Source organism: Pan troglodytes, chromosome 5, assembly GCF_028858775.2.
Source record: "Pan troglodytes isolate AG18354 chromosome 5, NHGRI_mPanTro3-v2.0_pri, whole genome shotgun sequence".
NCBI classification, from domain to species: domain Eukaryota; kingdom Metazoa; phylum Chordata; class Mammalia; order Primates; family Hominidae; genus Pan; species Pan troglodytes.
Window position 1 is genome coordinate 182,758,198 of NC_072403.2, and position 27,771 is coordinate 182,785,968.

Below are 27,771 nucleotides of genomic sequence, written 5' to 3' on the forward strand. Positions count from 1 at the left end.
GTTGAATTCCTTAGGCATAATTAAACTCATTCTTTTGTTATCAGCATATATTCAGAGATTGCAAAATGAATTGGTAGTTTGGAAACTTAGGCATATGTTATGTAAAACATTTATGAGTTGGATTTGGATTTGGTGAGAGATGTTAGGAATGATACCTTAAGATGTCTCATTCTTTAGGCAATAATTTAAATCTTAAGAAAAGTCTTGATTTTGATTATGTGAAAATAAACTAGAAATAACCTGTCTTATGTACTTATCACATTTGACTATGTTATGAAATTTGACTTATATTTTGGATTGTAAGCTTTTTCAGTGCCAAGGAAATCTTATTTTCTTATTTATTTATTTTAAAATTTTTATTTGTTTTATATCTTCTCTAGTGCCTTAAAGTAGTGCTAGCCACTCAGGAAACGCATTGACTTATTACTGGAATTTAATTAAATGGCAGCACTGGCAAGAGAAAAAAACAGTACATTGTTTTATTGAGTAGTATTTGTGAACTGAAATAGGTTAGTTTTAATTTTCATTCTGAAGTATGGTTGCATAAATATTAATAAACATTCTTTTTAAAAAGTGATTAAAATGTTTTTTCCTTTGTAGGTATCATAACTATTGTGGATTCAAAATATGGATTAAAAGTAAGTTGAAAGATTGCTATGAGTGGCTCATTATTGAGAGCTGGGAATATGGGGATTGATTGTTTAATTTTCTTTACGTTTGTATCTGAAATTTTCTTTAACAAAAACCTTTCTCAAAAAGATATCCTGAACAATAGGTGAAATTTGTGTTTTAATTATTAGTTTGTGTTAAATATTTCTTTTCTATTACTGTGAGTTTGATTTGGTGATAAAATTTGGAATTATAACTTGTAATAAGCATATGGGGTTAGGATAGAGTTTGGTATGTATAACTCTTCACAAGGATTCAACCCCAATATGGGTAAGTTTTTCTGTTCCATAGAAGAAGCTGAGCTTGATAAAGCATCTGAGATCTTATTTTTCTTGTTAAATTACTATTAAACACACACTGGAAATGAGTTTTTAAAAAATATTGAAGACCTAGCTGATGGGTTAATAGGTGCAGGAAACCACCATGGCACCCGTTTACCTATGTAACAAACCTGCGCATCCTGAGCATGTACCCTGGAACTTAAAATTTAAAAAGTACGTATTGAAGAAAATCAGGATATACACATAGGATTAGTAAGAAGACTCTCTCCATTAAAAGGCATCTTGCATCGCTTCTTGGTCTTTTGGCTAAGATCAAGTGTAAAAGACATCCTGCTATGAATGTTTTTGTTAACTTCTAAGGTCCTAGAATGCATTTAAATGAGGTTTAATTTATAAAATGCATTTAGTAAGATCTTTAAAAGTATGTTGTTACATACAGTAAAATGATGTTTCTCAACTTCCCAAGTGAAATACCACTAAAGGCAGAAGAGAATGAAATCATCCCACCCACTGACCCGTTCCCAATCTGAGCATATGGATAGGGCCCAAAGCAGTAAGTTCTTAGAAGTTTAAATTCAGTGTTTAAAAATTAGTGTCTGTTTTGTATCCAACCTAATATCTGAATGTGTTAATTTTTTTTTTTTTTGAGACAGAGTCTCACTCTGTTGCCCAGGCTGGAGTGCAGTGGCACCATCTTGGCTCACTGCAACCTCCACCTCCCAGGTTCAAGCAATTCCCTTGTCTCAGCCTCCTGAGTATCTGGGATTACAGGTGGACACCACCATGCCCAGCTAATTTTGTATTTTTAGTAGAGACCGGATTTTACCATGTTGACCAGCCTGGTCATGAACTCCTGACCTCAAGTGATCCACCTGCCTCGGCCTCCAAAAGTGCTGGGATTACAGGCATGAGCCACCACGCCTGGCCTGAACTTGTTAATGTTTAAGTTTGCTTTTTTTTCCCAAATCTTTGCTGAAATTATGCTCTAAGGGGATATGTCAGGTTTGTCAAATAGCTACCAATACCTCTTCACTGGGTCTTCTCTCCCTCGTTGATAGAGTGCCCTAATTTGAAAAGTTTGGAAGAAAACTCCTTTTTTAGAGTTTAAAATCTCAATTTATGAATTTATGAATATAATTTAAGAATCAAAGAATGATCCCAAATACAGTATTACAGTTTCACGCAGAAAAATTCCAATGACTGTTGGAAATCATATTTCTTGCAAAATGCTTATGGAGGTAGCAAAAAAGCCCCAAATTATTCATTTTGAATGTTTATTATAGGCATGTTTGAATCTACCTCTTCCATAAATTTATTACAAAATTTGATATACCTATGTGACAGATAACTGCTAAGACATTTTGTTTTTTTTTTATTTTGATAGACTGAAAATGCCATGCTAAAAGTCAAACTGTTTATGTATTTTATGATTATAGGAATAATTTTATATGTATAGTTGGGTATGGAGAAGAGTTAAATAGAATCTATTATCAGCATGATAGAGGCCAAAAAAACAAAGCAACATTCTGAATAATGCAAACACAGTAAACGTTTAACCTCCTGCTACCTTGATAAAACCTCTTAAATTATTAAATCAATATACCTACACAAAACTGACACAGTGTCAGGATAATGGAAACTTTAGATTTTCTAAGTCAGATGCCAGATAAATAACTTTGCCTTGATATAAAGAATTTTCCAACTTGTCCAATTCCTCTGGTTGCAAAGCTTGACCTCAGTAGCTGCTTGTGATTCAGAGAATTCTGAGGCAGTACAAGTAATGACACTTGGATAATGGGCAGCAATTTAAGAATGTCATGCTTCACAGAGCCAGCCCATCACAAGTAAAGCTGAGAAATGGTACCCTGTGGCCAGCCAGCCAAATTGAAACTGAAGTGGTAATTGATATCATGGGGTATCATGCTAATGGGATTGTCACCCATTGATCTGAAATATTCATTTTTTAATCATAGGCAAAGAATTGGACAACTTAAAATGACAGCTCTCTATTCTCAGGACTTGACACCCAGGCTACTGACATTGTTCTTTTCAGTTCCACAAATGTGACAGCATTTAATGCAATAGAAGCAATGAATGAAGTTACCCAGAGAAGGTCAAGTGAGAGGTTTCTTCTTGGTTCCTCTGTTATATTGCACAATCTGTTGAAACAATTCAGTCAGAAAACAGTTAGCTTGGAAAAGGCCAGAACAATAAATAGACTGACATTATGCAATAATTTTTTAAAAACTAAAGTAGTGTTACATCTGTAACCAATCCATTTGAAAGAAATAGTTCCTGCTGCTGCTTTTTAAAAATGACACCAGACATCTTTGACACTAGATTTATTTCCACTCTGGTCAACAGCAGTGTTCTTTCATAGCCAGTGGGTTTTAAGATAGTTTTTTCTTTTCTTTCTCTTTTTTCGGTCCGGCTTCTTTCTTTATTTCTGCAAAAAAGGACACCCTATAGCCCTTCATGAAGTTAGGTCTACAGTGGTGTTATTTCAGAGAGTTCCTTTGTTTCTCTCCCTAACCTCCCCAGCTTTATTGAGGTATAATTGACAAGTAAAAATTATATATATTTAAGGTATACAATGTGTGAAATATAAAACAATCGAGCTAGTTAACCTATCCATCACCTCACATTGCTATTTTTTTGAGAGGGGGTGGTAAGAACAATTAAGATCTATGTTTTAGCAGATTCAAGTATACAATAGAATTAACTACAGTCATCATGCTGTAATTAGCTCTCCATGACTTATGCATCTTGTATAACAAACTTTGTATTCTTTGACCAACATCTCACACCACTCCCCTTTAATTTCCTTTGTTTCTTGTGGTAAGTTAAATTGGGGTTTTGATCCTTAGCCTTTTGAATATGTTGGATTAATTAGTATCAAAATTATTTTTGTCTTTTTTGATATATAAGCAAAAGCCATAGTTGTTAAGCAGAGATAAGGAATACTTTGGACATCTATGTAATATAAAATATTTAAAAAATATTTTGCAAAAATTTTTTCTTCACTTACTTATACAGGTGGAATAGAATGCCAAAATTTCCATTTTGTTTTATTTTATAAATGAAAGTCATCTGACTTAATGACCAAATGGTATATAATGTATTATTGGAGAATGTTCTTTTGAATAGAAGACATTGATTTTATACTTTTTGCAGAGTTTGACTTGGGAAGGTAGGAAGTCACATGAAGGAAATGCAGGGCTGATGTCTAAAGAAAATAAATGTTAATATGCACTTATTTTTTTAAATGTTTGTATAGCTTTCCTATGGGCATAGAAGAGGACATTTATCTCTTCTGCTATAATTGTATATGATTACATATAATTTTAATACAGCTGTAAATATTGGCAGGCTCTCATTTGGGGTGATTTTCATTTATTTTTATATTTGATACTTTCTCACTGCCTGGAAGTAGTAAAACGTTAGTCTACCACTGTTAGCTTTGAGTGAAGAATTCTAATATTTTGGAGAGGTAAATGCATTTAAAACATTGCACATTACCTTGTGAAACTAACATTGTATTAGTTGCATTTAGGCATGGAAATGCAAAAACAAATCTGTAATTCTTCTGTCATATCATTTTTATGCCTCACAAACTCATAGCCAAATAACCCCAATTTCATATGTTAAAAAAGCTTTCATAAGGTCAATAATATAATATCTTGAAAAATATTTCAGTTTAAAAAGAATTTTCAGTACTATAGGATCATTCAGAGGCAGATGCCTTGCCAAAAATATATCATTGTTAAGTAGATTTACTGCTTAATGGGAAGAGATTTGTTGCTGCATGTTAGATGGCATTTTTCATGTAATATGTTTTATGTATCCCCACAACAGGAGGTGTTAATTACAATTCATTCAACAAATATGTCTTGAGCCTTTGTGCCAGGCACCATTCCAAGGTCTGTTAGCAGCCTCTTTCTCTAGAGGCAGAGTATATAACAATAGGACTTGTTGTAGCCTCAAGCCAAGATGAATTATGAAAAAAATATTAAACTTGATCTTTTGGCATGGAATGATTTTTGATACAATACTTGTCAAGTTCTGTGACTTCCATAATTGCAGAGTGGGTCTGCAGTTGAATTGAACAAGATTTTGCCTGAAGTAGAAGTATCATTGCCATGATTTTATTTCAGTTTTGTTTTCCTCAAAATAGAATTTGCTGAACTTTTAGAAGGAAAAAATGTTTCTTCTATAGACCTAATCAAGCTTGTTAAATAAAATTATTACCTGCTTGCTCTGAGGTTCCAAACTATTCAGATACCCCTAATGATCATCTCCCCATGAATTATGAAACTGGTTTGGCTCTGATATATGGTTATTGACATTTGTGTAGCATTGTACACAGACTGATTTTATGTGGCATAAAAGATTTCACAAAGACTTTAAAATTATGTTCATTTTACTTGATGGGTGTGTGTTCAATTAAAAAAAAAAGTCCCTGTGATTGTATATAAAATATAGTATCTTGTGATGATGAGGGTGTTAGATTTAGTTTCTTCCTTTATAAATGAAAATAGCCATCTCCCATAATTATTATGAAAGTAAATGAGAAAAATGTATATAATTTATAAAGTTAGATTCAAGGATTTAATTCATTTGTAAAGTTGGCTTCAAATATAGAGTATTACTATAATCTAGTTGCCTCTAAACCTCAGTAGCCAGCTTTTTATTGTGACAGGGAACCTCTATTGAGGTTTGAGGTAATGAGGGTAAAAGTGTAATTTCCCAGAGAAGAAGCTTGTGATGTTGATGACGTTAGGGATGTAAACAGGATTATGAGGGGGAAAAAAAAAACAGACAACAAAACTTGCCTCCAGAGAGATGAAAACTACCACTTGGGCTCTAAGTCAGTGTCAAAATATTTTTTGGAGTTAGCCTGACTCTGGAGAGGTCAGTAAAATAAACAGTTGCACTGAGAGGCCAGATTAGCAAGTATAGGTTTCTAAATGATAAACTGCTTTTAGGCTAGAATCAGGGCTGAATCCGCCTTCCCACCACTTATTTGTTTCTAGGGTGTTTGAAAGGCCTAGTACTGAGTTCACGTGGTGCATGATTGTGGGCTGGGGTGTAGGGAAGTATTTTAGATTCTAATATGGGGGTTTGGTGTGAAGGGAAGTATATTAGATTCTAAGAAAGTATATTTCAGTGGTTATCCTTTTTTTAAAATAAGTAATAATGAATATTTAGAACCAGAACAGTTTTGTAAGAAGGAAAATACCTAAAATCTGAACTGTAATCTTCTATGTTTTTATGACATTATGTGAATCAAAGGGGTTTTCCTTTTAAGTAAAAGAAAAGGTCAGGAGTATGAAATCCTAAGCCCTCTTCCTCCCCCTATAAAACCCCACAGGTTCACTTGTAGAAAAAAATTGCAAATGGGGAAGAAAAATGCTTTCAGCTAGAAAAGTTAGTTTTGGATTTGTGTATTCAGTAACAGAACATGTTGAAGTTTTTATTAGATGCAAGAAAATGTCTCTAAAGTAAAATCCTTTGTGTTGACATTAGATTTTTTATTGTATTATAGTAACTTTATTCAAACTTTTTTTTGTTTAGCATTTAACAGAAGAGAAACCTGATGGCCTTATTAATGAAGCTACTAGGTATTCATATTTAAAGTATATATTGATTGCTGGCTCATTGTAAAGAGAAAAATCACTAAGATGAAAACCAAAAACAAACTAAGAAATTTTAAAACATAGTCAAGGAAAATTTATTTTCTTTTTTTCCCTTAGTTGAATTATTGCTATCTATTTATAATGATCTCATAACTAAACTTTTACTTAAAGTCATTTTTATCGTAGCATAAAGTGAATGCTGAACACAGGAGTTCTGTAATTTTGAGGAACTCGGGAAATATTAACATTTAAAAATATTTTCTTGTCATACAATTTCTTTGGGATTGAAGATTTTATATATATATATATATGTATAATAATAATAATAATTATTATTTTTTGAGACAGAATCTCACTCTGTCACCCAGGCTGAAGTGCAGGCTCACTGCAACCTCCGCCTCCCAGGTTCAAGCGATTCTCCTGCCTCAGCCTCCCAAGTAGCTGGGATTACAGGCACCCGCCACCATGCCCAGCTAATTTTTGCATTTTTATTTATTTATTTTATTTTATTTTATTTTTTTTTAGTAGAGATGGGGTTTCACCATGTTGGCCAGGCTGGTCTCGAGCTCCTGACCTCAGGTGATCCACCCGCCTCGGCCTCCCAAAGTGCTGGGATTACAGGCGTGAATCCACTGCGCCTTGCTGAACTTAAGTATTTTTATAACTTTTTTCCTTATGAAAATATGGTTATTATAGAAAATATAAATAAGCCAAAAAGAAAATAGCCAAATTGGATTTGTGATGTACATACTGTTGAAACCTGCTCTTTCAGTGAACTAAAGTTAATTTAGTTTTGAGAATTTAGTTGTATTCTTTGAGATAAAGCATAAGACCCTGAATAATTGAGGAAAATTGAAAGAATTTCCAGTTTTACTATCCTGTTAATAGAAAATAGAGCTTCTGATTATTATCATCTACTTTGTTATCTAGCATTCAGTCAACTGGATTCTTTACAGAGATAATATACAGTATATTTATAGTGATAAAGAAGACATTTGGGCAATATCCTGATATATCTTCTGAAGTATAGCTTATTTTTTTAAAGAAATGGAGTCTTGCTATGTTGCCCAGGTTGGACTTGAACTCCTGGGCTTAAGGGATCCTCCCTCCTCAGCCTCCTAAGTAGCCAGGACTACAGGTGTGCTCTACCATGCCCAGCTCTGAAGTATAGTTTTAAAAAACCTGTTTAATACAGTTTTTAGTATTAAGTGAAGTTATTCTATTTCTTTGAAAATTTTGGTAAATATTACAGTATTTTAGTAGGTAAACTCTTCTTCTTTTTACCATATTGGATATCTGAATTTTATGCTTTTCTTCACAAAGAAAATTATGAGTTTAAAATCATCCTTTTGATTGTAAACTTTTTGAGACTTATCTTTGTAGCACAAGAGTAGCAAGTAACAGAACTTAGTAAATACTTTGCGAATGGGTAATGTGAAATCTGAACTTGCATAGTAATGAATACAGTTCATTCACATTGAAAAATTAGTGGATTAGGAGTAAACTGAATCACTCCTATAGAGCACTATATAATTCTTAACTGATATATTGATCTATGTGAGGTGTTTTTATTTATTTTTAATTTGTTAACATTTCTCTTTTGATGTATTAATCTGCATGCGTGTATATTATTTAAAATTTCTTAACATTTCTTTTTGTTTGCTATTTTAGGCAAGTTGCTTTGGCAGATATCATTCTCATTAATAAAACAGACTTGGTGCCAGAAGAAGATGTAAAGAAATTAAGAACGACAATTAGGTACAAAATGATAAGTGTGTTAAGTGCCTACAGATCCATATTGTATACACAGAATATTTTTTACTCTGATTGTTGCCCTGTAGAAACTTAAGGTATAAGGTTGACCTGCTTCAAGAACGTTAGGGAATCACATATATTGTTGAAGGCTAATTGTTATATAAATGGTAATACATAAAATTAGTCCCCAGTGCTTGCAGAATATAGTTCACAGTTAATAGACTGATATTCAGGGTCTTCTCACTCCATCTTTCTTTTCCTGTCTTCTCTTTGACTCTTTCCTAATGTCAGTCTTCCCTAACTTTACCCAGGATGGTTAATTCACTTTCCCATGGATGCATCCTGTCAGTTCCTGTCTTTACTCATAATGTATTCTCACTCTGCCAATCCCTGAGTTCTTTCTTGTTCTGTTTTTTTTTAATTTATTCTATAGAGCCTATTCTGTCTCTCCCCCCTTCCTATGTGAAGTCTTCCCTGACTCAAGTGGTCTCAGTTTTCCCTGAACTCTTGTTGACTTCATCTTCCTTAACTGTCAACCATGCCTTGTCTTCCAGCTTGCTTTAATATCTTCTTTGTCCATAGCCAAGGCTGATCAGCATAGGACAATCAGGACAATATGAATGATGCTCAAATATGTGCTAACAGTCATTTTGCTGACTGTTCTGGAGACTCCCATTCCTTTTGAAAACCAAGATGAACTTTTCAAATGAGGTTATAGTTCAGGGGCTTTGTTTTGAATTATTTTGTAAGACCTGAACTAGTAAAAGCCCTATACAGAGAGACATTCGGTAGCTATTATTATTGGTTATCTTTAATGTGTACAATGCTTTGAGCGTGATGGCTCAAAATTACTATTCTTAGTATTTATAAGTTCTACTGACATTAGATTTTGAATCTGTCATCTCAGTTCATATAGTATATATTATAAATTGAATCAATGAAGGTACGGCTCATTAGGAGATTATTTGCCATGATTAATGATTGTGGAAGAAAGAAATTCATATTTTTTTCCACATATTTCATCTTATTTTAATAGTAATGTCCTTAAACTTTACTATAAAAAAATATAATGTCTCCACATGGAGGGTAGGTATTGTTGCGTAGTGTTAAAGATCACAGACCTTGGAATCTGCTTGGGTTCTAATCCTTGGTCTGTTTCTCATTGTCTTCTTAGGGAGCTTATTTACCCTTTTAAAGCCTCCTCTGTAAAAGGCATAATGCCTATCATAAGTTTGCTTTGAGTATTACATGAGACAATGTTGGTAAACTTTGCACAGTGCTGACACATAGTAAGTGCTCTGTTAGCTATTATTATGTAACTTTTTTCTTAGCTTACATAGTAAGTTCAAGGTATAGTAAAGAAGGGAAGAAAGAAAAAGATGGCTGATTTTGAAAAGGAGAAAGTGATGAATGAAGATTGCTTTTACATTTTTTGACACTGGTCTTCTAATCTTGTTTCTCTTCATAAATCTTGTGCACCATTGTGATTGCTAAGAAGAACACAATCTATTTAGCAAACGTTTTTGGCATAAAAGGAATGATAATTATTACTTGACTTTTATATCCTTATAGAGACCTAAGCTAAATCTCTGACACTGACAATATTGACTATTAGCCAGCTTGTTAACAGTACTAGAAATGAATTTGGAAGAAGCAATTTGATAAATTACACACCCTTTTGGCTTTTACCCTCCCTTTATATCAGACTTGTGACTGACTCAGAATATTTGGGGAGGTGAAAAAAGGTAAACATGTTTGAGAGGAATTAGCCATCAGACTAGAGTGTATTCAAAAAAGAAGATTTAAGAATTTTGTAAAATAGTGGAGAGACTTGCCTCAGAATCATTATATGTGGGAAGCCTTACCCATGAGAACAAACTTGAACAAGTAGCAAGAATCTTGGGTAAGTAACCCTAAAGACAATTGAATTCATGATAGAGAATTGATGATTGATGATAGGCAATGGAAAAGATAAATAGATGAGGTGTACAGTGTGTTGAAAAGAATTTAACAGGTACTTTTTGGTGCCATACAAAGCCATATTCTATAGTATCAAAAGAGGGAGAACAGGCATAACGGGTAGAGAGCCTAATTAGGGAACTGACGAGGTTATTCTATAAAGGAACCTGGGATGTGTGACTTAGAATTACTGTGAATACTAAGGACAGGCTGGGGGCAAAGCAACTTACAACTAGGTTTTTATTTTTAGTGTGTATATAGCCATTTCTACCATGTATGCCTGAGGAAAAAAGTGACCACCGTAAAAATTTTGAGTATCTACTCATTTTTAAGAACACTAGGATAACTGACTATTTATGAATGATTTTTTCTAAAGTGAAGCGTCTTTTTATTAACCACAAAGTAGCCCTTAATCGGACAGTTGTGCGAATTTTTGCATATATGCTTTATTGATGTATGAGTGGAATATATGTGATTTATTGTTTGAAGGAAAATCATAATTATTTTTTAAAGCAAGTTTTGTTTTTCTGTTTTTAATTATTTTCTGGTTCCAGATGTATTTGGGTATGCTTATTTCCTGTTTTAGAAACAATATACTTTGTATACTTTTTTAAAAAGTTAATTTTTACTTTTAAACTTTGTCTTTCTCATTTATTATTTATTTCAGATCCATAAATGGACTAGGACAAATCTTAGAAACACAAAGATCAAGGTACTTTAAAAAAGCTATTCCTATTAATAACAAATCATTTTAGTTATTAATAATAAACATTAAGTAATTGACAAATATGCTTGATTCTGATATAAGAAAGATCTAAGTGCATTTAAAAAGAATTGGATCCAAAATGTTGTTTGGAATGCTCTTAATAAGTTAGTTTGGCATATTTGGCTAGTACATTTGCCTGTCTTCAAAACTAAGATTACAAAGCCATGATAACACTGTGTAAGTGTTTGCTTAATGAGGAAGGAAAGACTTCCAAACACTCGAGAGGGTAACTCAGTACAGAAATCTGAAGTATATTGAGGAATCTTAATTTGAAGTGTTTAAATGGCTTTTTAATATTTAAAAAGCCTTCTTAGTGTTTTATAGTTGCCAAAAAATACATGGAGTCTTTACCTTGAAGTTCCTGACAAATTCTTTTATTAAATTTTGACTTTCATTTTCTCTAGGTTCTGTTCCTAAAACATCTGTGAAGTGTATTTCTGTAGATTAAATTCTGTTTTCCATTGAATGTTATCTTAATTTCAGAAAATTTCTGTGCAGGGTTATTTTATTAAGCTCATTTTTTTTTTTTTTTTTTTTTTGGTGAGAAAGGCTCAGCAGCTGATAGACTCAGCAACAGGCAGCCAGGAGCTCTGAGGCTCACAGCTGGCAGTCTAGTTCCACTCAGTCTCTACTTGAGAAATTCTTTCTTTGGAAGTACAGCAGAGGCCTTAGGTGAGTGGCTTGTCTGCTATGGCAGAGATTAGAGGTGCTGCCAGACTGCCATAAGTATTAGGCAGTAACAGCAGCAGCTGCTTATATGCATGTGAACAGCTGGGGAATTAATTTGGTATGCATTCTCAGGAGCCACTCATCTGCTGGCAGAGGTAGCAGAAGAATGCCCTTAGTGTAAGTCCTCTACAACCATACACCAAATGTGCTCCCTGCATTTCAAATTCCATTGTAGAAAGTCTCTGATAATCTCACTTATACCACGAGCCATTCCTCAGTATCTGTCCTCTTCCTGTTAGTGTTCTACAATTCCTTTCTCCTTAATTTTTCTCCGCTTTACAAAATGTCACACAGACAAGTGCATAATACTTAAACAAGCTTTTAAAAATAATGCTCATAAATAGCTTTGGTTCTGTCATAATATTCGTATTTATAAACATTTTAAGTCAATTCTCTTCTTTTGTTTTCATTTCAGAAATATCCATGTCCTGAATAAAAGTTGTGTCTTGATTAGTTTATTATGTAACAATTTAGTGTGTTTGACATTTCTAACTTTTATTTCTAACATTTGCTTTATTATAGAACAATAAACATGCAGTGATTGATTTTTCTTACTTCAAGTGGATGAGTGAGCAAGTGACTAAAATCTTCTGTGAGTTCTTCAGTGTATGGTGCTTGCCAATGCATCTGAGAATCTAGGGACTTTCTGAAATAGTACTTCCTTGCTATGAGGACTGAAGTTGGATTAGAATCCTTTTCAATGAAGATCAGATGTCCTGAGTAGAATTCTTACTATTGGTTCCTGAATCTTACATTAAATATTCTCTCAAATTCCTTGAGGCATAGCAACTTGAGCTTACCAGTTTAGAAACTGGAGATTTGGGCTGGGCGCGGTGGCTCATGCCTGTAATCCCAGCACTTTGGGAGGCCAAGGTGGGCGGATCACGAGGTCAGGAGATGGAGACCATCCTGGCTAACACTGTGAAACCCCGTCTCTACTAAAAATACAAAAAATTAGCTGAGCCTGGTGGTGGGCGCCTGTAGTCCCAGCTACTCAGGAGGCTGAGGCAGGAGAATGGCGTGAACCCGGGAGGCGGAGCTTGCAGTGAGCTGAGATCGCACCACGGCACTCCAGCCTGGGTGACAGAGCGAGACTCTGTCTCAAAAAAAAAAAAAAAACAAAAAACAAAAAAACAAAAAACCAGAGATTTGGTTAACAAAATAGTCAAAGTCACTCTTATAGAAGTTTTCTTTTGTTTTTTGTTTTGTAAAATTTTTTTACCATTTTGTAGCTGACAAGTACTGACAATAAACTGCTATAAGCATGTGTAGAAAAAGGCTCACCTTGAGTAGTTAAGAGTAAGGAAAAGGAATAGTGTGTAGCATCGTCTTAGTGGTAAGACTTAAGTTGATTTAGTAGCAAATGGAAGTACTAGTGAACCACATAGATTTCAGAAGTAGGAGTAAAAGGTTAGAAGACGTGTCATTTTAATCTTCTCTAGACTTTTTCTTAATTTTTAGAAATGTAAGTGGACTGAACAGAGGAAAACCAAAACACAGCTGGTCAATAATAAGTTAAATTAATTTGACAAACTGCCTGCTATGCATTTCATAGCATTTTAAGGACTATATAAGCAATGGATAAGGCAAAAACTCTGCCTTTAAGGAGATCAGTCATTGGGGGGAAACAGAAGCAAACAAACAAAAAGGCAACATAATAGATATTAATATTAATACAAGAATTTTAAAAGCACAGAGTTCTATAATAATAGGAAAATAGAGGGAATGATTGCTCAACTTTTCTTGAAAAAGAGTCAGGAATATATTGACCGAGAAGGCAGTCATTGACCTGAGTCTTAAAGAATGAATAAGGCTTTTACAGATGGAGTAGGGTAGGGATAACTTTCCAGGTATAAGGAAGATTTTGTATTCCAGGGACCTTTGAATATTTTAGAATGGCTAGAAAACTTGGTATTATGTAGCACAGAAAAAGTGGTATGACTGAAGAGATAGAGAACTTACCACAAAGGGTCTTGAATGCCATGATACATAGTTTGGATTTTCTTCTGTAGGGAGCAAGGAGTTAGTGAAGGATTTTAAAAGCAACATGACTCTTGGGAGGTAGATTCAATGTGAGGCTAATCTCCGAGGTATAGGAAATACAGGAAGGAGGAGCAACAGGTCGGGTAGTGGTGGAAGCAGGTTTGGAAAATGTGATTAGTTTTGTAAACGTTTTTGAGTTTGAAGTGCCACTGGGGAAGGCTTTTGGAAATTTATTTCCAGAGTTCAAGACTGAGCTATCATTGCAGTTTGCTCAGCTATTTACTGAGCTATCTACTGTCAATTTGGATAGTATCTACAGTTTGCATTGTAGATACTGGATACTTGGATTGGCTGGTGCACCCTGTTTGTGAGACTCACTGGAGTTTGAAGAGATGACCACTGGAAAATATCCCTAAGCAGTAGCTGCAATTCCACCCCCACTTTGGAGAGCCAAAACCCTCTTCGTTTTCACTCTCCTGTCCTTGGTCTTAGGCTACTTAAAGCAGCCTTTAGACCTAGGGAAAAATTGGAAGCCTCTCTTTTAAGAAAAACATTAGGTACTTCTGGAATAGAGAGTTCAAGAAATGAGTAGAAAAATGAACTTTTGAAGCTTTTTCTTTCCCTTTTTTGTTTACTTCATTCTCTTACTCAGTTTTAAAATGCTGGTAATGGTCTTTTTTTTCTTTTCTTTTCTTTTTCTTGGCGATTTTAATGCTTTGGAAAAGATCTCATGGTTTTATCTCCAAAGGAGGAAATTAATTTGATGCCATGGAAATTAGTTTTCTAGTCGTATGCCTTGAATGAGTGAAGAATTTCTTTTTCATGGTGGTACTAAATTTGGGGAAAGCTATAGAAACTTTCATCTGGAAGCTTACACTTTTCTTCTTTTTTGAAAATTTGGTGAGAGACTTGGATATTTTATTATTTTCTGTAAAAGAGTGTAATTTGTTGTACAGGTCTAATATTGATCCTTTTTTGGAAGTATGGAAAGAATCTGAGTATAAAGCAGAATTACCTCTGGATGACATGTATTCTCAAGGACACTGTCACGGTGAAACAGTTTATTTAGAAGCTTGTGTTTCCAAACTGTTGAATTTGATATTCACAAAATTGGCATGTGTAAACTTTATTAAACTTTAAGCTATTTCCTAAGATGAAGATGACAAACTTGGAGGGAAACTTCATTCATTTGGTTTATTTTTATTTTTATTTTTATTTATTTTTATCTTTTTGAGACAGAATCTCACTCTGGTTTGAGACAGAATCTCACTCTGTCCCCCAAGTTGGAGTGCGGTGGTGCGATCTCGGCTCACTGAAACCTCTGCCTCCTGGGTTCAAGCGATTCTCCTGCTTCACCCTCCGAGTAGCTGGGATTACAGGTGTGCACCACCACACCCAGCTAATTTTTGTATTTTTAGTAGAGACGGTTTCGCCACATTGGCCAGGTTGGTGTCAAACTCCTGGCCTCAAAGTGATCCGCCCACCTTGGCATCCCAAAGTGGAGCCCCCATGCCCCTTGTTTGTGACCTGTCAATATAAATATGCTCAGTAGTGGGGGGAGGGGTGGAGGGTGAAAAAGGAAATATGTTTAATATTAAGACTTTGGCCTTTTAGTGTAAACTGATATTCAAAAATTTCTTCATAGAACATTTGCTTCTTTGCTTGATCATTTTTCTAATTCTGTACATCTAAAATGCCCAGAATTTGAGTTGCTGTTATAGTCTACTAACATAGAACTTTGGAGTAATAAGATGGGAATTTGTCTCTCTTTTGCGAAGACAAGCATTCGTAATCTAACACAGTATTGTTGCCACGAGTACGAGTATGTGATAGACTGTTGAGAATAAAGAAAGCTGGCACAGTTGGTCAGTCCTAAGATAAAGGAGATGTTTTTTCTTATATGTTTGTGCATTAAAGAAAAAAAAATCTTGAATCTGACCAATGATTTTTTTTTCCTTGTAAGAAAATTTAACAAATGTTTGGCAAGCTTCTGGAATCTAAATTTGAAATTATACATTTGTCATTTTCTTTAAATATTTCTTCACCTTAGCTTTGATTATGAGAAATCACTGTCCTCTGCTGTTCTTTTTTTTTTTTTCTTTTGAGGCGGAGTCTCACTCTGTGCCAGGCTGGAGTGCAGTGGTGCAATCTTGGCTCACTGCAACCTCCACTTCCTGGGTTCAAATGATTCTCCTGCCGCAGCCTCCCGAGTAGCTGGGACTACAGGTGCGTGCCACCACACCCAGCTAATTTTTGTATTTTTGGTAGAGACAGGGTTTCACCACGTTGTCCATGGCCAGGATGGTCTTGATCTTGACCTTGTGATCCGCCCGCCTCAGCCTCCCAAAGTGCTGGGATTGCAGGCATGAGCCACCGCGCCCGGCCTGTCCTCTGTGGTTTTCTGGGCTTATGAAAAATTATAACTCAATCACCAATCTTTATAAATTTGCTTTTTTATATTTAAACCAAACCTAATGCTAATTGTGATATGTTATTTATTCTCACCTGATTTGAATCATTGGATTCAATTAAATGAGTTTAATTATCATTAAATAATTCTAAGAGAAATAACGTCTATTCGGATGGTGGGAATTTTCTTTCTACATGCAGCCCCATTCTGAATGAATGAAATCAAATCACGTGAAGATCAGGGTCCTAGAGTAACTTAATATTTTGTACATTGGTTATTTGACTCCTCATTTTTATATTACATGTTATATCAAGGGAGGGGGTATAAAAGAAATACAAAAATTGCAGAGGTATCTGGAATGTACCTATTTGTTAATTCTATTTGTCATTTCTTTTGTTTCATCTTTTGAGTAATAAGCTGCTTGGAAAAGTTTCTGTTCTTTAGCTGATTTTTTAGCTATAAAAATGTATTTGAAAAGCTCATAAATTTCAGGATTGAAAAGAAAATTGAAAGTTTAAAAAAAACCTAATTCATTGAAGTAATAACCAAATAATTTTCAATCTTGATTCAACTGTGATTCAAATCTTACACCATTTGCCCACTTCTATGAATTTTATGTATAAAATTTTTTAAGAGTCAGAGTTTTTTTTTCTTGATTAATTGGATGTATTTCACAGAATTTCCAACTGCTCACGTTAGTTTTCTTCCTTTTAGAGTTGATCTCTCTAATGTATTAGATCTTCATGCCTTTGATAGTCTCTCTGGAATAAGGTATGTTTTGTATAATTTGGTTACTTTTATTGTTATATACCTTTTTTCCCCATGGTTAACAGGAATGATTTGCACAATTGCATCCATGATTTAAGCTTCCTGCCATGCCTTTGGCATACAAGACCATTCTTAATGAGGTATATTCTTGGAAGTTTTACTAATTGGTTGTTTGGAAATCATATTGCATTTTCCTGTAGAAATTATAGTGTAAATGATAGTTAACTTTAGAGGCTAATCGTTAACACTTCTACACCAAACACTATGTCTAATACTCTTTCTATGAGAAAATGCATGAAATACATAGAAAATTTTAGCTTGGCGTTTTCACACAAATAACTCTCTTCACTTTATTTTTTTATTTTTTATTTTTTCTTGAGGTTTTTTTTTTAATTTATTTATTTATTATTATTATACTTTAAGTTTTAGGGTACATGTGCACAATGTGCAGGTTAGTTACATATGTATACGTGTGCCATGCTGGTGTGCTGCACCCACTAACTCGTCATCTAGCATTAGTTATATCTCCCAATGCTATCCCTCCCCCCTCCCCCCAACCCACAACAATCCCCAGAGTGTGATGTTCCCCTTCCTGTGTCCATGTGTTCTCATTGTTCAATTCCCACCTATGAGTGAGAATATGCGCTGTTTGGTTTTTTGTTCTTGCAATAGTTTACTGAGAATGATGATCTCCAATTTCATCCATGTCCCTACAAAGGACATGAACTCATCCTTTTTTATGGCTGCATGGTATTCCATGGTGTATATGTGCCACATTTTCTTAATCCAGTCTATCATTGTTGGACATTTGGGTTGGTTCCAAGTCTTTGCTATTGTGAATAATGCCGCAATAAACATACGTGTGCATGTGTCTTTATAGCAGCATGATTTATAGTCCTTTAGGGTATATACCCAGTAGTGGGATGGCTGGGTCAAATGGTATTTCTAGTTCTAGATCACTGAGGAATCGCCACACTGACTTCCACAACGGTTGAACTAGTTTACAGTCCCGCCAACAGTGTAAAAGTGTTCCTATTTCTCCACATCCTCTCCAGCACCTGTTGTTTCCTGACTTTTTAATGATTGCCATTCTAACTGGTGTGAGATAGTATCTCATTGTGGTTTTGATTTGCATTTCTCTGATGACCAGTGATGCTGAGCATTTTTTCATGTGTTTTTTGGCTGCATAAATGTCTTCTTTTGAGAAGTGTCTGTTCATGTCCTTCGCCCACTTTTTGATGGGGTTGTTTGTTTTTTTCTTGTAAATTTGTTTGAGTTCATTGTAGATTCTGGATATTAGCCCTTTGTCAGATGAGTAGGTTGAGAAAATTTTCTCCCATTTTGTAGGTTGCCTGTTCACTCTGATGGTAGTTTCTTTTGCTGTGCAGAAGCTGTTTAGTTTAATTAGATCCCATCTGTCAATTTTGGCTTTTGTTGCCATTGCTTTTGGTGTTTTAGACATGAAGTCCTTGCCCATGCCTATGTCCTGAATGGTAATGCCTAGGTTTTCTTCTAGGGTTTTTATGGTTTTAGGTCGAACGTTTAAGTCTTTAATCCATCTTGAATTGATTTTTGTCTAAGGCGTAAGGAAGGGATCCAGTTTCAGCTTTCTACATATGGCTAGCCAGTTTTCCCAGCACCATTTGTTAAATAGGGAATGCTTTCCCCACTGCTTGTTTTTCTCACGTTTGTCAAAGATCAGATAGTTGTAGATATGCGGCGTTATTTCTGAGGGCTCTGTTCTGTTCCATTGATCTATATCTCTGTTTTGGTACCAGTACCGTGCTGTTTTGGTTACTGTAACCTTGTAGTATAGTTTGAAGTCAGGTAGTGTGATGCCTCCAGCTCTGTTCTTTTGGCTTAGGATTGACTTGGTGATGCGGGCTCTTTTTTGGTTCCATATGAACTTTAAAGTAGTTTTTTCCAATTCTGTGAAGAAAGTCATTGGTAGCTTGATGGGGATGGCATTGAATCTGTAAATTACCTTGGGTAGTATGGCCATTTTCAGGATATTGATTCTTCCTACCCATGAGCATGGCATGTTCTTCCATTTGTTTGTATCCTCTTTTATTTCCTTGAGCAGTGGTTTGTAGTTCTCCTTGAAGAGGTCCTTCACATCCCTTGTAAGTCAGATTCCTAGGTATTTTATTCTCTTTGAAGCAGTTGTGAATGGGAGTTCACTCATGATTTGGCTCTCTGTTTGTCTGTTGTTGGTGTATAAGAATGCTTGTGATTTTTGTACATTGATTTTGTATCCTGAGACTTTGCTGAAGTTGCTTATCAGCTTAAGGAGATTTTGGGCTGAGACGATGGGGTTTTCTAGATATACAATCATATTGTCTGCAAACAGGGACAATTTGACTTCCTCTTTTCCTAATTGAATACCCTTTATTTCCTTCTCCTGCCTAATTGCCCTGGCCAGAACTTCCAACACTATGTTGAATAGGAGTGGTGAGAGAGGGCATCCCTGTCTTGTGCCGATTTTCAAAGGGAATGCTTCCAGTTTTTGCCCATTCAGTATGATATTGGCTGTGGGTTTGTCGTAGATAGCTCTTATTATTTTGAGATATGTCCCATCAATACCTAATTTATTGAGAGTTTTTAGCATGAAGGTTGTTGAATTTTGTCAAAGGCCTTTTCTGCATCTATTGAGATAATCATGTGGTTTTTGTCTTTCGTTCTGTTTATATGCTGGATTACATGTATTGATTTGCATATATTGAACCAGCCTTGCATCCCAGGGATGAAGCCCACTTGATCATGGTGGATAAGCTTTTTGATGTGCTGCTGGATTTGGTTTGCCAGTATTTTATTGAGGATTTTTGCATCAATGTTCATCAAGGATATTGGTCTAAAATTCTCTTTTTTGGTTGTGTCTCTGCCCGGCTTTGGTGTCAGGATGATGCTGGCCTCATAAAATGAGTTAGGGAGGATTCCCTCTTTTTCTATTGATTGGAATAGTTTCAGAAGGAATGGTACCAGTTCCTCCTTGTACCTCTGGTAGAATTCGTCTGTCAATCTATCTGGTCCTGGACTCTTTTTGGTTGGTAAGCTATTGATTATTGCCACAATTTCAGATCCTGTTATTGGTCTATTCAGAGATTCAGCTTCTTCCTGGTTTAGTCTTTGGAGGGTGTATGTGTCAAGGAATTTATCCATTTCTTCTAGATTTTCTAGTTTATTTGCGTAGAGGTGTTTTTAGTATTCTCTGATGGTAGTTTGTATTTCTGTGGGATCAGTGGTGATATCCCCTTTATCATTTTTTATTGCGTCTATTTGATTCTTCTCTCTTTTTTTCTTTATTAGTCTTGCTAGCGGTCTATCAATTTTGTTGATCCTTTCAAAAAACCAGCTCCTGGATTCATTAATTTTTTGAAGGGTTTTTTGTGTCTCTATTTCCTTCAGTTCTGCTCTGATTTTACTTATTTCTTGCCTTCTGCTAGCTTTTGAATGTGTTTGCTCTTGCTTTTCTAGTTCTTTTAATTGTGATGTTAGGGTGTCAATTTTGGATCTTTCCTGCTTTCTCTTATGGGCATTTAGTGCTATAAATTTCCCTCTACACACTGCTTTGAATGTGTCCCAGAGATTCTGGTATGTTGTGTCTTTGTTCTCTTTGGTTTCAGAGAACATCTTTATTTCTACCTTCATTTCGTTATGTACCCAGTGGTCATTCAGGAGCAGGTTGTTCAGTTTCCATGTAGTTGAGTGGTTTTGAGTGAGATTCTTAATCCTGAGTTCTAGTTTCACTGTACTGTGGTCTGAGAGATAGTTTGTTATTATTTCTGTTCTTTTACATTTGCTGAGGAGAGCTTTACTTCCAAGTATGTGGTCAATTTTGGAATAGGTGTGGTGTGGTGCTGAAAAGAATGTATATTCTGTTGATTTGGGGTGGAGAGTTCTGTAGATGTCTATTAGGTCTGCTTGGTGCAGAGCTGAGTTCAATTCCTGGGTATCCTTGTCAACTTTCTGTCTCATTGATCTGTCTAATGTTGACAGTGGGGTGTTAAAGTCTCCCATTATTATTGTGTGGGAGTCTAAGTCTCTTTGTAGGTCACTCAGGACTTGCTTTATGAATCTGGGTGCTCCTGTATTGGGTGCATATATATTTAGGATAGTTAGTTCTTCTTGTTGAATTGATCCCTTTACCATTATGTAATGGCCTTCTTTGTCTCTTTTGATCTTTGTTGGTTGAAAGTCTGTTTTATCAGAGACTAGGATTGCAACCCCTGCCTTTTTTTTTGTTTTCCATTTGCTTGGTAGATTTTCCTCCATCCCTTTATTTTGAGCCTATGTGTGTCTCTGCACGTGAGATGGGTTTCCTGAATACAGCACACTGATGGGTCTTGACTCTTTATCCAATTTGCCAGTCTGTGTCTTTTAATTGGAGCATTTAGTCTATTTACATTTAAAGTTAATTTTGTTATGTGTGAATTTGATCCTGTCATTATGATGTTAGCTGGTTATTTTGCTCGTTAGTTGAGGCAGTTTCTTCCTAGTCTCGATGGTCTTTACATTTTGGCATGATTTTGCAGCGGCTGGTACCGGTTGTTCCTTTGCATGTTTAGCGCTTCCTTCAGGAGCTCTTTTAGGGCAGGCCTGGTGGTGACAAAATCTCTCAGCATTTGCTTGTCTGTAAAGTATTTTATTTCTCCTTCCCTTATGAAGCTTATTTTGGCTGGATATGAAATTCTGGGTTGAAAATTCTTCTCTTTAAGAATGTTGAATATTGGCCCCCACTCTCTTCTGGCTTGTAGGGTTTCTGCCAAGAGATCCGCTGTTAGTCTGATGGGCTTCCCTTTGAGGGTAACCCGACCTTTCTCTCTGGCTGCCCTCAACATTTTTTCCTTCATTTCAACTTTGGTGAATCTGATAATTATGCGTCTTGGAGTTGCTCTTCTCGAGGAGTATCTTTGTGGTGTTCTCTGTATTTCCTGAATCTGAATGTTGGCCTGCCTTGCTAGATTGGGGAAGTTCTCCTGGATAATATCCTGCAGAGTGTTTTCCAACTTGATTCCATTCTCCCCGTCACTTTCAGGTACACCAATCAGACGTAGATTTGGTCTTTTCACATAGTCCCATATTTCTTGGAGGCTTTGTTTGTTGCTTTTTATTCTTTTTTCTCTAAACTTCCCTTCTCACTTCATTTCATTCATTTCATCTTCAATCGCTGATACCCTTTCTTCCAGTTGATCGCATCGGCTCCTGAGGCTTCTGCATTCTTCTCGAGCATAGTTCTCGAGCCTTTGTTTTCAGCTCCATCAGCTCCTTTAAGCACTTCTCTGTATTGGTTATTCTAGTTATACATTCTTCTAAATTTTTTTCAAAGTTTTCAACTTCTTTGCCTTTGGTTTGAATGTCCTCCCGTAGCTCAGAGTAATTTGATCGTCTGAAGCCTTCTTCTCTCAGCTCGTCAAAGTCATTCTCCATCCAGCTTTGTTCTATTGCTGGTGAGGAGCTGCGTTCCTTTGGAGGAGGAGAGGCACTGCGTTCCTTTGGAGGAGGAGAGGCGCTCTGCTTTTTAGAGTTTCCAGTTTTTCTGCTCTGTTTTTTCCCCATCTTTGTGGTTTTTATCTACTTTTGGTCTTTGATGATGGTGATGTACAGATGGGTTTTTGGTGTGGATGTCCTTTCTGTTTGTTAGTTTTCCTTCTAACAGACAGGACCTTCAGCTGCAGGTCTGTTGGAGTACCCGGCCGTGTGAGGTGTCAGCCTGCCTCTGCTAGGGGGTGCCTCCCAGTTAGGCTGCCCAGGGGTCTGGGGTCAGGGACCCACTTGAGGAGGCAGTCTGCCCGTTCTCAGATCTCCAGCTGCGTGCTGGGAGAACCACTGCTCTCTTCAAAGCTGTCAGACACTGACACTTAAGTCTGCAGAGGTTACTGCTGTCTTTTTGTGTGTCTGTGCCCTGCCCCCAGAGGTGGAGCCTACAGAGGCAGGCAGGCCTCCTTGAGCTGTGGTGGGCTCCACCCAGTTGGAGCTTCCTGGCTGCTTTGTTTACCTAAGCAAGCCTGGGCAATGCCAGACGCCCCTCCCCCAGCCTCGCTGCCGCCTTGCAGTTTGATCTCAGACTGCTGTGCTAGCAATCAGCGAGACTCCGTGGGCGTGGGACCCTCCGAGCCAGGTGCGGGACACAATCTCCTGGTGCGCCGTTTTTTAAGCCCGTCGGAAAAGCGCAGTATTCGGGTGGGAGTGACCCGATCTTCCAGGTGCCGTCTCTCACCCCTTTCTTTGACTAGGAAAGGGAACTTCCTGACCCCCTGAGCTTCCCAAGTGAGGCAATGCCTCACCCTGCTTCAGCTCACGGATGGTGCACGCACCCACTGACCTGCGCCCACTGTCTGGCACTCCCTAGTGAGATGAACCCGGTACCTCAGATGGAAATGGAGAAATCGCCTGTCTTCTGCGTCTTGCACGCTGGGAGCTGTAGACCGGAGCTGTTCCTATTCGGCCATCTTGGCTCCTCTCTCCTCTCTTCACTTTAATAATGGATTAGTTTTCTGCCTTCTCCTGTGGGGAATCTTTTTGGTAAGGGAGGGAAGAAAATTTAGTTATTCTTGTGCATCAGTATCTTTTTCTTTTTTTATTGTAGTAAGAACATCTAACATGAGATCTACCCTCTTAACAATTTTTTAAGTGTACAATATAGTATTGCTAACTATAGGCATGAGGATGTGCAGCAGATCTCTGGAACGTTTCACTCTTTATAACTGAAGCTTTATACCCCTTGAATAGCAGCTTCCCATTTCCCTGTCTTCATAGCCCCTGGCATCCACCATTCTACACTCTTTCTGTGGGGTTTACTATTTTAATTACCTGACAGAAGTGGAATCATGCATTATTTGTCTTTCTGTGACTAGTTTATTTCACGTAGCATAAAGTCATCAAGGTTCATCCATGTTTTTGCATATGGCAAGGTTTCCTTTTTAAGTCTGAATAATATTCCATTTTCTACATATGCCACATTTACTTTATCCCTTTTTCTGTTAGTGGACATTTAACTTGTTCTCACAGCTTGGCTATTGCAAATAATGCTGCAATGAATATCTCATAAGTCTCGTATATGTCCATAGAAGATCATGAAAATGGACGTGTCTCTGGGTATTTTGAATTGGTGGGACAGTTTTGCTTAAGGGTAGGCATAGTGGGTGGCTCTATACTTGAGAGTTCTAATTCCCATTCCTATATATATTTCTTTTCTTTTTATTTATTTATTTTTTTGAGATGGGGTTATCTGTCACTCAGGCTGGAGTGCAGTGGCACAAACATGGCTTACTGCAGCCTCAACCTCCTGGGCTCAAGTGATCCTCCCATCTCAGCCTCCCAAGAAGCTGGGACCACAGGCATGTGTCACCATGCCTGACTTTTTTTTTTTTAAATTTTCTGTAAGCGTGGGGTCTTGCTATGTTGCCTAGGCTGGTCTCAAACTCCTGGGCTCAAGGGATCCTCATGCCTCAGCCTCCCAAAGTGCTGGGATTACATGTGTAGGCCACCACACCCAGCATTATATATAGATTTCTAATTTTGCCTTAGCCATGCCCTTAAAAACTAATTCTACTTTCAACTAGGGTGCCGCTCCCCCTGCGATGGGGGTCCCAAGAGCCAGGGGGGGAAGTGCGGCTGGTTCTACGTGCGCGCCTCGCGAGGGGTGCCTCCTCCCCCTGCGATGGGGGTCCTAAGACCCAGTGGGGGAATAGGGGCTGGCTCTCAGTCACCGCCTCGCGGGGGGGAGCCTCCGCCCACTGCGATGGCATTCCTAAGAGCAAGAGGGGGAAGAGGGGTTGGCTCTCAGTCCCTGCCTCGCGGGGGGTGCCTCCCCGCCCTGTGATGGGGGTCCTAAGAGCCAGAAGGCTTAGAGGGGCTGGCTCTCAGTCACCGCCTCGACGGGGGGTGCCTCCGCCCGCTGCGATGGGGTACCTAAGAGCCAGGGGGGGAAGAGGGGTTGGCTCTCAGTCCCCGATTCGCCGTGGGTGCCTCCTCCCTCTGCGATGGGGGTCCTAAGGGCCCAGGAGGAAGAGGGGCTGTCTCTAAGTCCCCGCCTCGCGGGGAGTGCTTCCCCTTCCTGCGATGGGGGTCCTAAGAGCCAGGAGGGGAAGAGGGGCTGGCTTTCAGTCACCACAGCTTGGGGGGCCTTTATGTTCTGGTTTTACCCAAGCGTCAGCTGATTTGCTTCTTGTACTAGCAGGGCAGTTGCTGCCAAGGCCCTCAAACAGGGGGGCCATCCTTTAGAAACCCTGTCTAGCTGTTTAGAGAGGTAGGCCACCGGCCTCAGCCAGGGCCCCACAGTTTGGGTTTAAAGTCCAGCTGCCACCTTTTCTCTCACGCATACAGTGGAAAAGGCTTTGTGAGATCCGCTAGCCCCTGGGCTGGGGCTTTCAGAAGTTTTTCCTTTAAGTCATGAAAGACTTGCTGTTGTTGGAATCCCCATTCCAAATGTTCCCGGTCCCCACCCCCTTTGTGACGTCATACAAAGGCGTGGCTAATACTGCAAAGTTGGGCTCCGCAGTCTACAAAACCCCACAGCTCCTAGGAATTCTCTCACCAGCCTTCTGCCCTTAGGCTCTGTTAGATTGCAAATGACCTGCTTTCTTTGGGATCCCGGGCTGCTTTCGGACACCTGTCCAATAGTAAATCCCAAGTAAGCTACCTGCGGTCATCGGCAGATCTGAGTTTTCTTCTTGGACACCTAATACCCACAGCCCTCCATGTCGGTCATAAGGATCTTAGAATCCTCGATGGGGGTCATAAGCCAGGGGGAGAAGAGGGACTGGCTCTCAGTCCCCGCCTCGCGGGGTGTGCCTCCCCCGTGTGATTGGGATCCTCAGAGTTGGGCGGGGAAGAAGGGCTGGCTCTCAGTCACCGCCTCGCGGGGGGTGCCTCCCCGCCCTGCGACGGGGGTCTTAAGAGCCAGGGGGGAAAGAGCGGCTGGCTCTCAGTCTCCGCCTCGCGGGGGGTGCCTCCCCCCCTGCGATGGGGGTCCTAAGAGAAATGCAGGGAAGAGGGGCTGGCTCTCAGTCCCTGCCACGAGGGTGGTGCCTCCCCCCCTGCGATGGGGGTCCCAAGAGCCAGGGTGGGAAGAGCGGCTGGCTCTAAGTCCGCGCCTTGCGAGGGGTGCCTCCCCCCACTGCGATGGGGGTCCTAAGAGCCAGAGGGGAAGAAGGGCTGACTCTCAGTCCCTGCCTCGCGGGGGGTGCCTCACCCCCTGCGATGGGGATCCTAAGAGCCAGGGGTGGAAGAGGGGCTGGCTCTCAGTCCCCGCCTCGCTGGGCGTGCCTCCCCCTCCTGCGATGGGGGTCCGAAGAGCTAGGAGGGGAAGAGGACATGTCTCTCAGTCCCCACCACGCGGGGGTGTGCCTCCCCCACTTGCGATGGGGGTCCTAAGAGCCTCGGGGGGAAGAGGGTCCGGATTTCAGTCCCCGCCCCGCGGGGGGTGACTTGCTACACTGCGATGGGGGTCCTAAGAGCCAGTGTGGGAAGAGGGGCTGGCTCTGAGACCCCGCCACGCGGGGGGTGCCTTCCCCCACTGCGATGGGGTTCCTAAGGGCCAGTGGGGGAAGAGGGGCTGGCTGTGAGACCCCGCCTCGTGGGGGGTGCCTCCCCCCCTGCGATGGGGGTCCTAAGAGCCAGTGGGGGAAGAGGGGCTGGCTCTGAGACTCCGCCTCGCTTGGAGTGCCTCCCCCCCTGCGATGGGGGTCCTAAGAGTCAGTGGGGGAAGAGGGGCTGGCTCTGAGACCCGACTCACGGGGGGTGGCTCCCCCCACTGCGATGGGGGTCCTAAGAGCCAGTGGGGGAAGAGGGGCTAGCTCTGAGACCCCGCCTCGCTGGGGGTGCCTCCCCCCCATGCGATGGGGGTCCTAAGAGCCAGTGGGGGAAGAGGGGCTGGCTCTCTGTACCCGCCTCGCGGGGGGTGCGTCCCCCCCTGCGATGGGGGTCCTAAGAGCCAGAAGACTTAGAGGCGCTGGCTCTCAGTCCCCGCCGTGCGGGGGGTGCCTCCCCCCCTCGCGATTCGTATCCTAAGAGCCAGGGTGGGAGCAGAGGCTGGCTCAGTCCCCGCCTCGCGGGGGGTGGCTCGCTCCGCTGAGATGGGCATCCTAAGAGCCAGGGGAGGAAGAGGGGGAGAGGAGGATAGTAATTTCAGCATCGCAGGCTGTGTTCACCCAGCCTGTTAAATTGTTATTAGTATCCTGAAAGGGAGAGGATGATATTACTCCCCATAACAGACAGATATGACTCCCCATCGTAGAGCACGAGGTGTACACCCGCCCTGTGATTTTCTTCCTCATATTCAGAGACCGAGAGGTTGATGTCACTCCCAATATCGGAGGAAGTATACACCCCCGTGTGAGATGTTCCTTAATGATATTCCACGGCGGAGGGGGTGATATGACTACATACATGGCTGAAAGTGGAAAGCCCCCAGGGATATTATTCCCAGGATCCTGGAGGGAAGAAGATGATGTTACTTTCAATATGACAGAAGGTGGATGAAGTGGTGGACTGCCCCTCCACACCTGTGAGTATTTCTAGTTGGGTGGGACGAGAGACTGAGAAAAGAAATAAGACACAGAGAGAAGGTGTAAAGATACAACAGTGGGTCCAGGGGACCGGCGCTCAGCACACCAAGGACCTGCAACGGCACCAGCCTCTGAGTTCCCTCAGTTTTTATTGATTATGATTTTCATTATTTTAGCAGAAAGGAATGTAGTAGGAGAGCAGGGTGATGATAAGGAGAGAGTCAGCAGAAGACATGTGAGCAAAAGAATCTATGTCATAATTAGGTTCAAGGGAAGGTACTATGACTGGACGTGCACGGAAGCCAGA

The 27,771-nt window shown here is 39.3% G+C and overlaps 1 protein-coding gene and 1 long non-coding RNA gene across 3 annotated transcripts in view; one reads left to right on the forward strand and one right to left on the reverse strand.

Annotated features, from left to right (window-relative positions):
- LOC112206648 (zinc-regulated GTPase metalloprotein activator 1A-like) overlaps nucleotides 1–27,344 on the forward strand; it is a 58,219-nt gene extending 30,875 nt beyond the window's left edge. Inside the window, exons 5-12 of one of the 2 annotated variants that reach the window (XM_063812712.1) lie at nucleotides 601–638; nucleotides 6,525–6,571; nucleotides 8,258–8,344; nucleotides 10,968–11,012; nucleotides 11,616–11,738; nucleotides 12,318–12,387; nucleotides 16,903–16,959; nucleotides 27,240–27,344. In XM_063812712.1, coding sequence (XP_063668782.1) covers nucleotides 601–638; nucleotides 6,525–6,571; nucleotides 8,258–8,344; nucleotides 10,968–11,012; nucleotides 11,616–11,628 — 230 coding nt within the window. In that variant the 3' untranslated portion in view covers nucleotides 11,629–11,738; nucleotides 12,318–12,387; nucleotides 16,903–16,959; nucleotides 27,240–27,344. The remainder of the gene's footprint in view (nucleotides 1–600; nucleotides 639–6,524; nucleotides 6,572–8,257; nucleotides 8,345–10,967; nucleotides 11,013–11,615; nucleotides 11,739–12,317; nucleotides 12,388–16,902; nucleotides 16,960–27,239) is intronic. The other variant, XM_063812713.1, reaches the window with a different exon arrangement.
- On the reverse strand, nucleotides 2,941–23,559 carry LOC134810231 (uncharacterized). Its single transcript, XR_010157831.1, has 2 exons — nucleotides 23,323–23,559; nucleotides 2,941–3,109 (listed from the first exon to the last, which is right to left on the reverse strand). It is a non-coding gene; the product is annotated as an uncharacterized LOC134810231 (long non-coding RNA).
- Nucleotides 27,345–27,771: the final 427 nt, after the last annotated feature.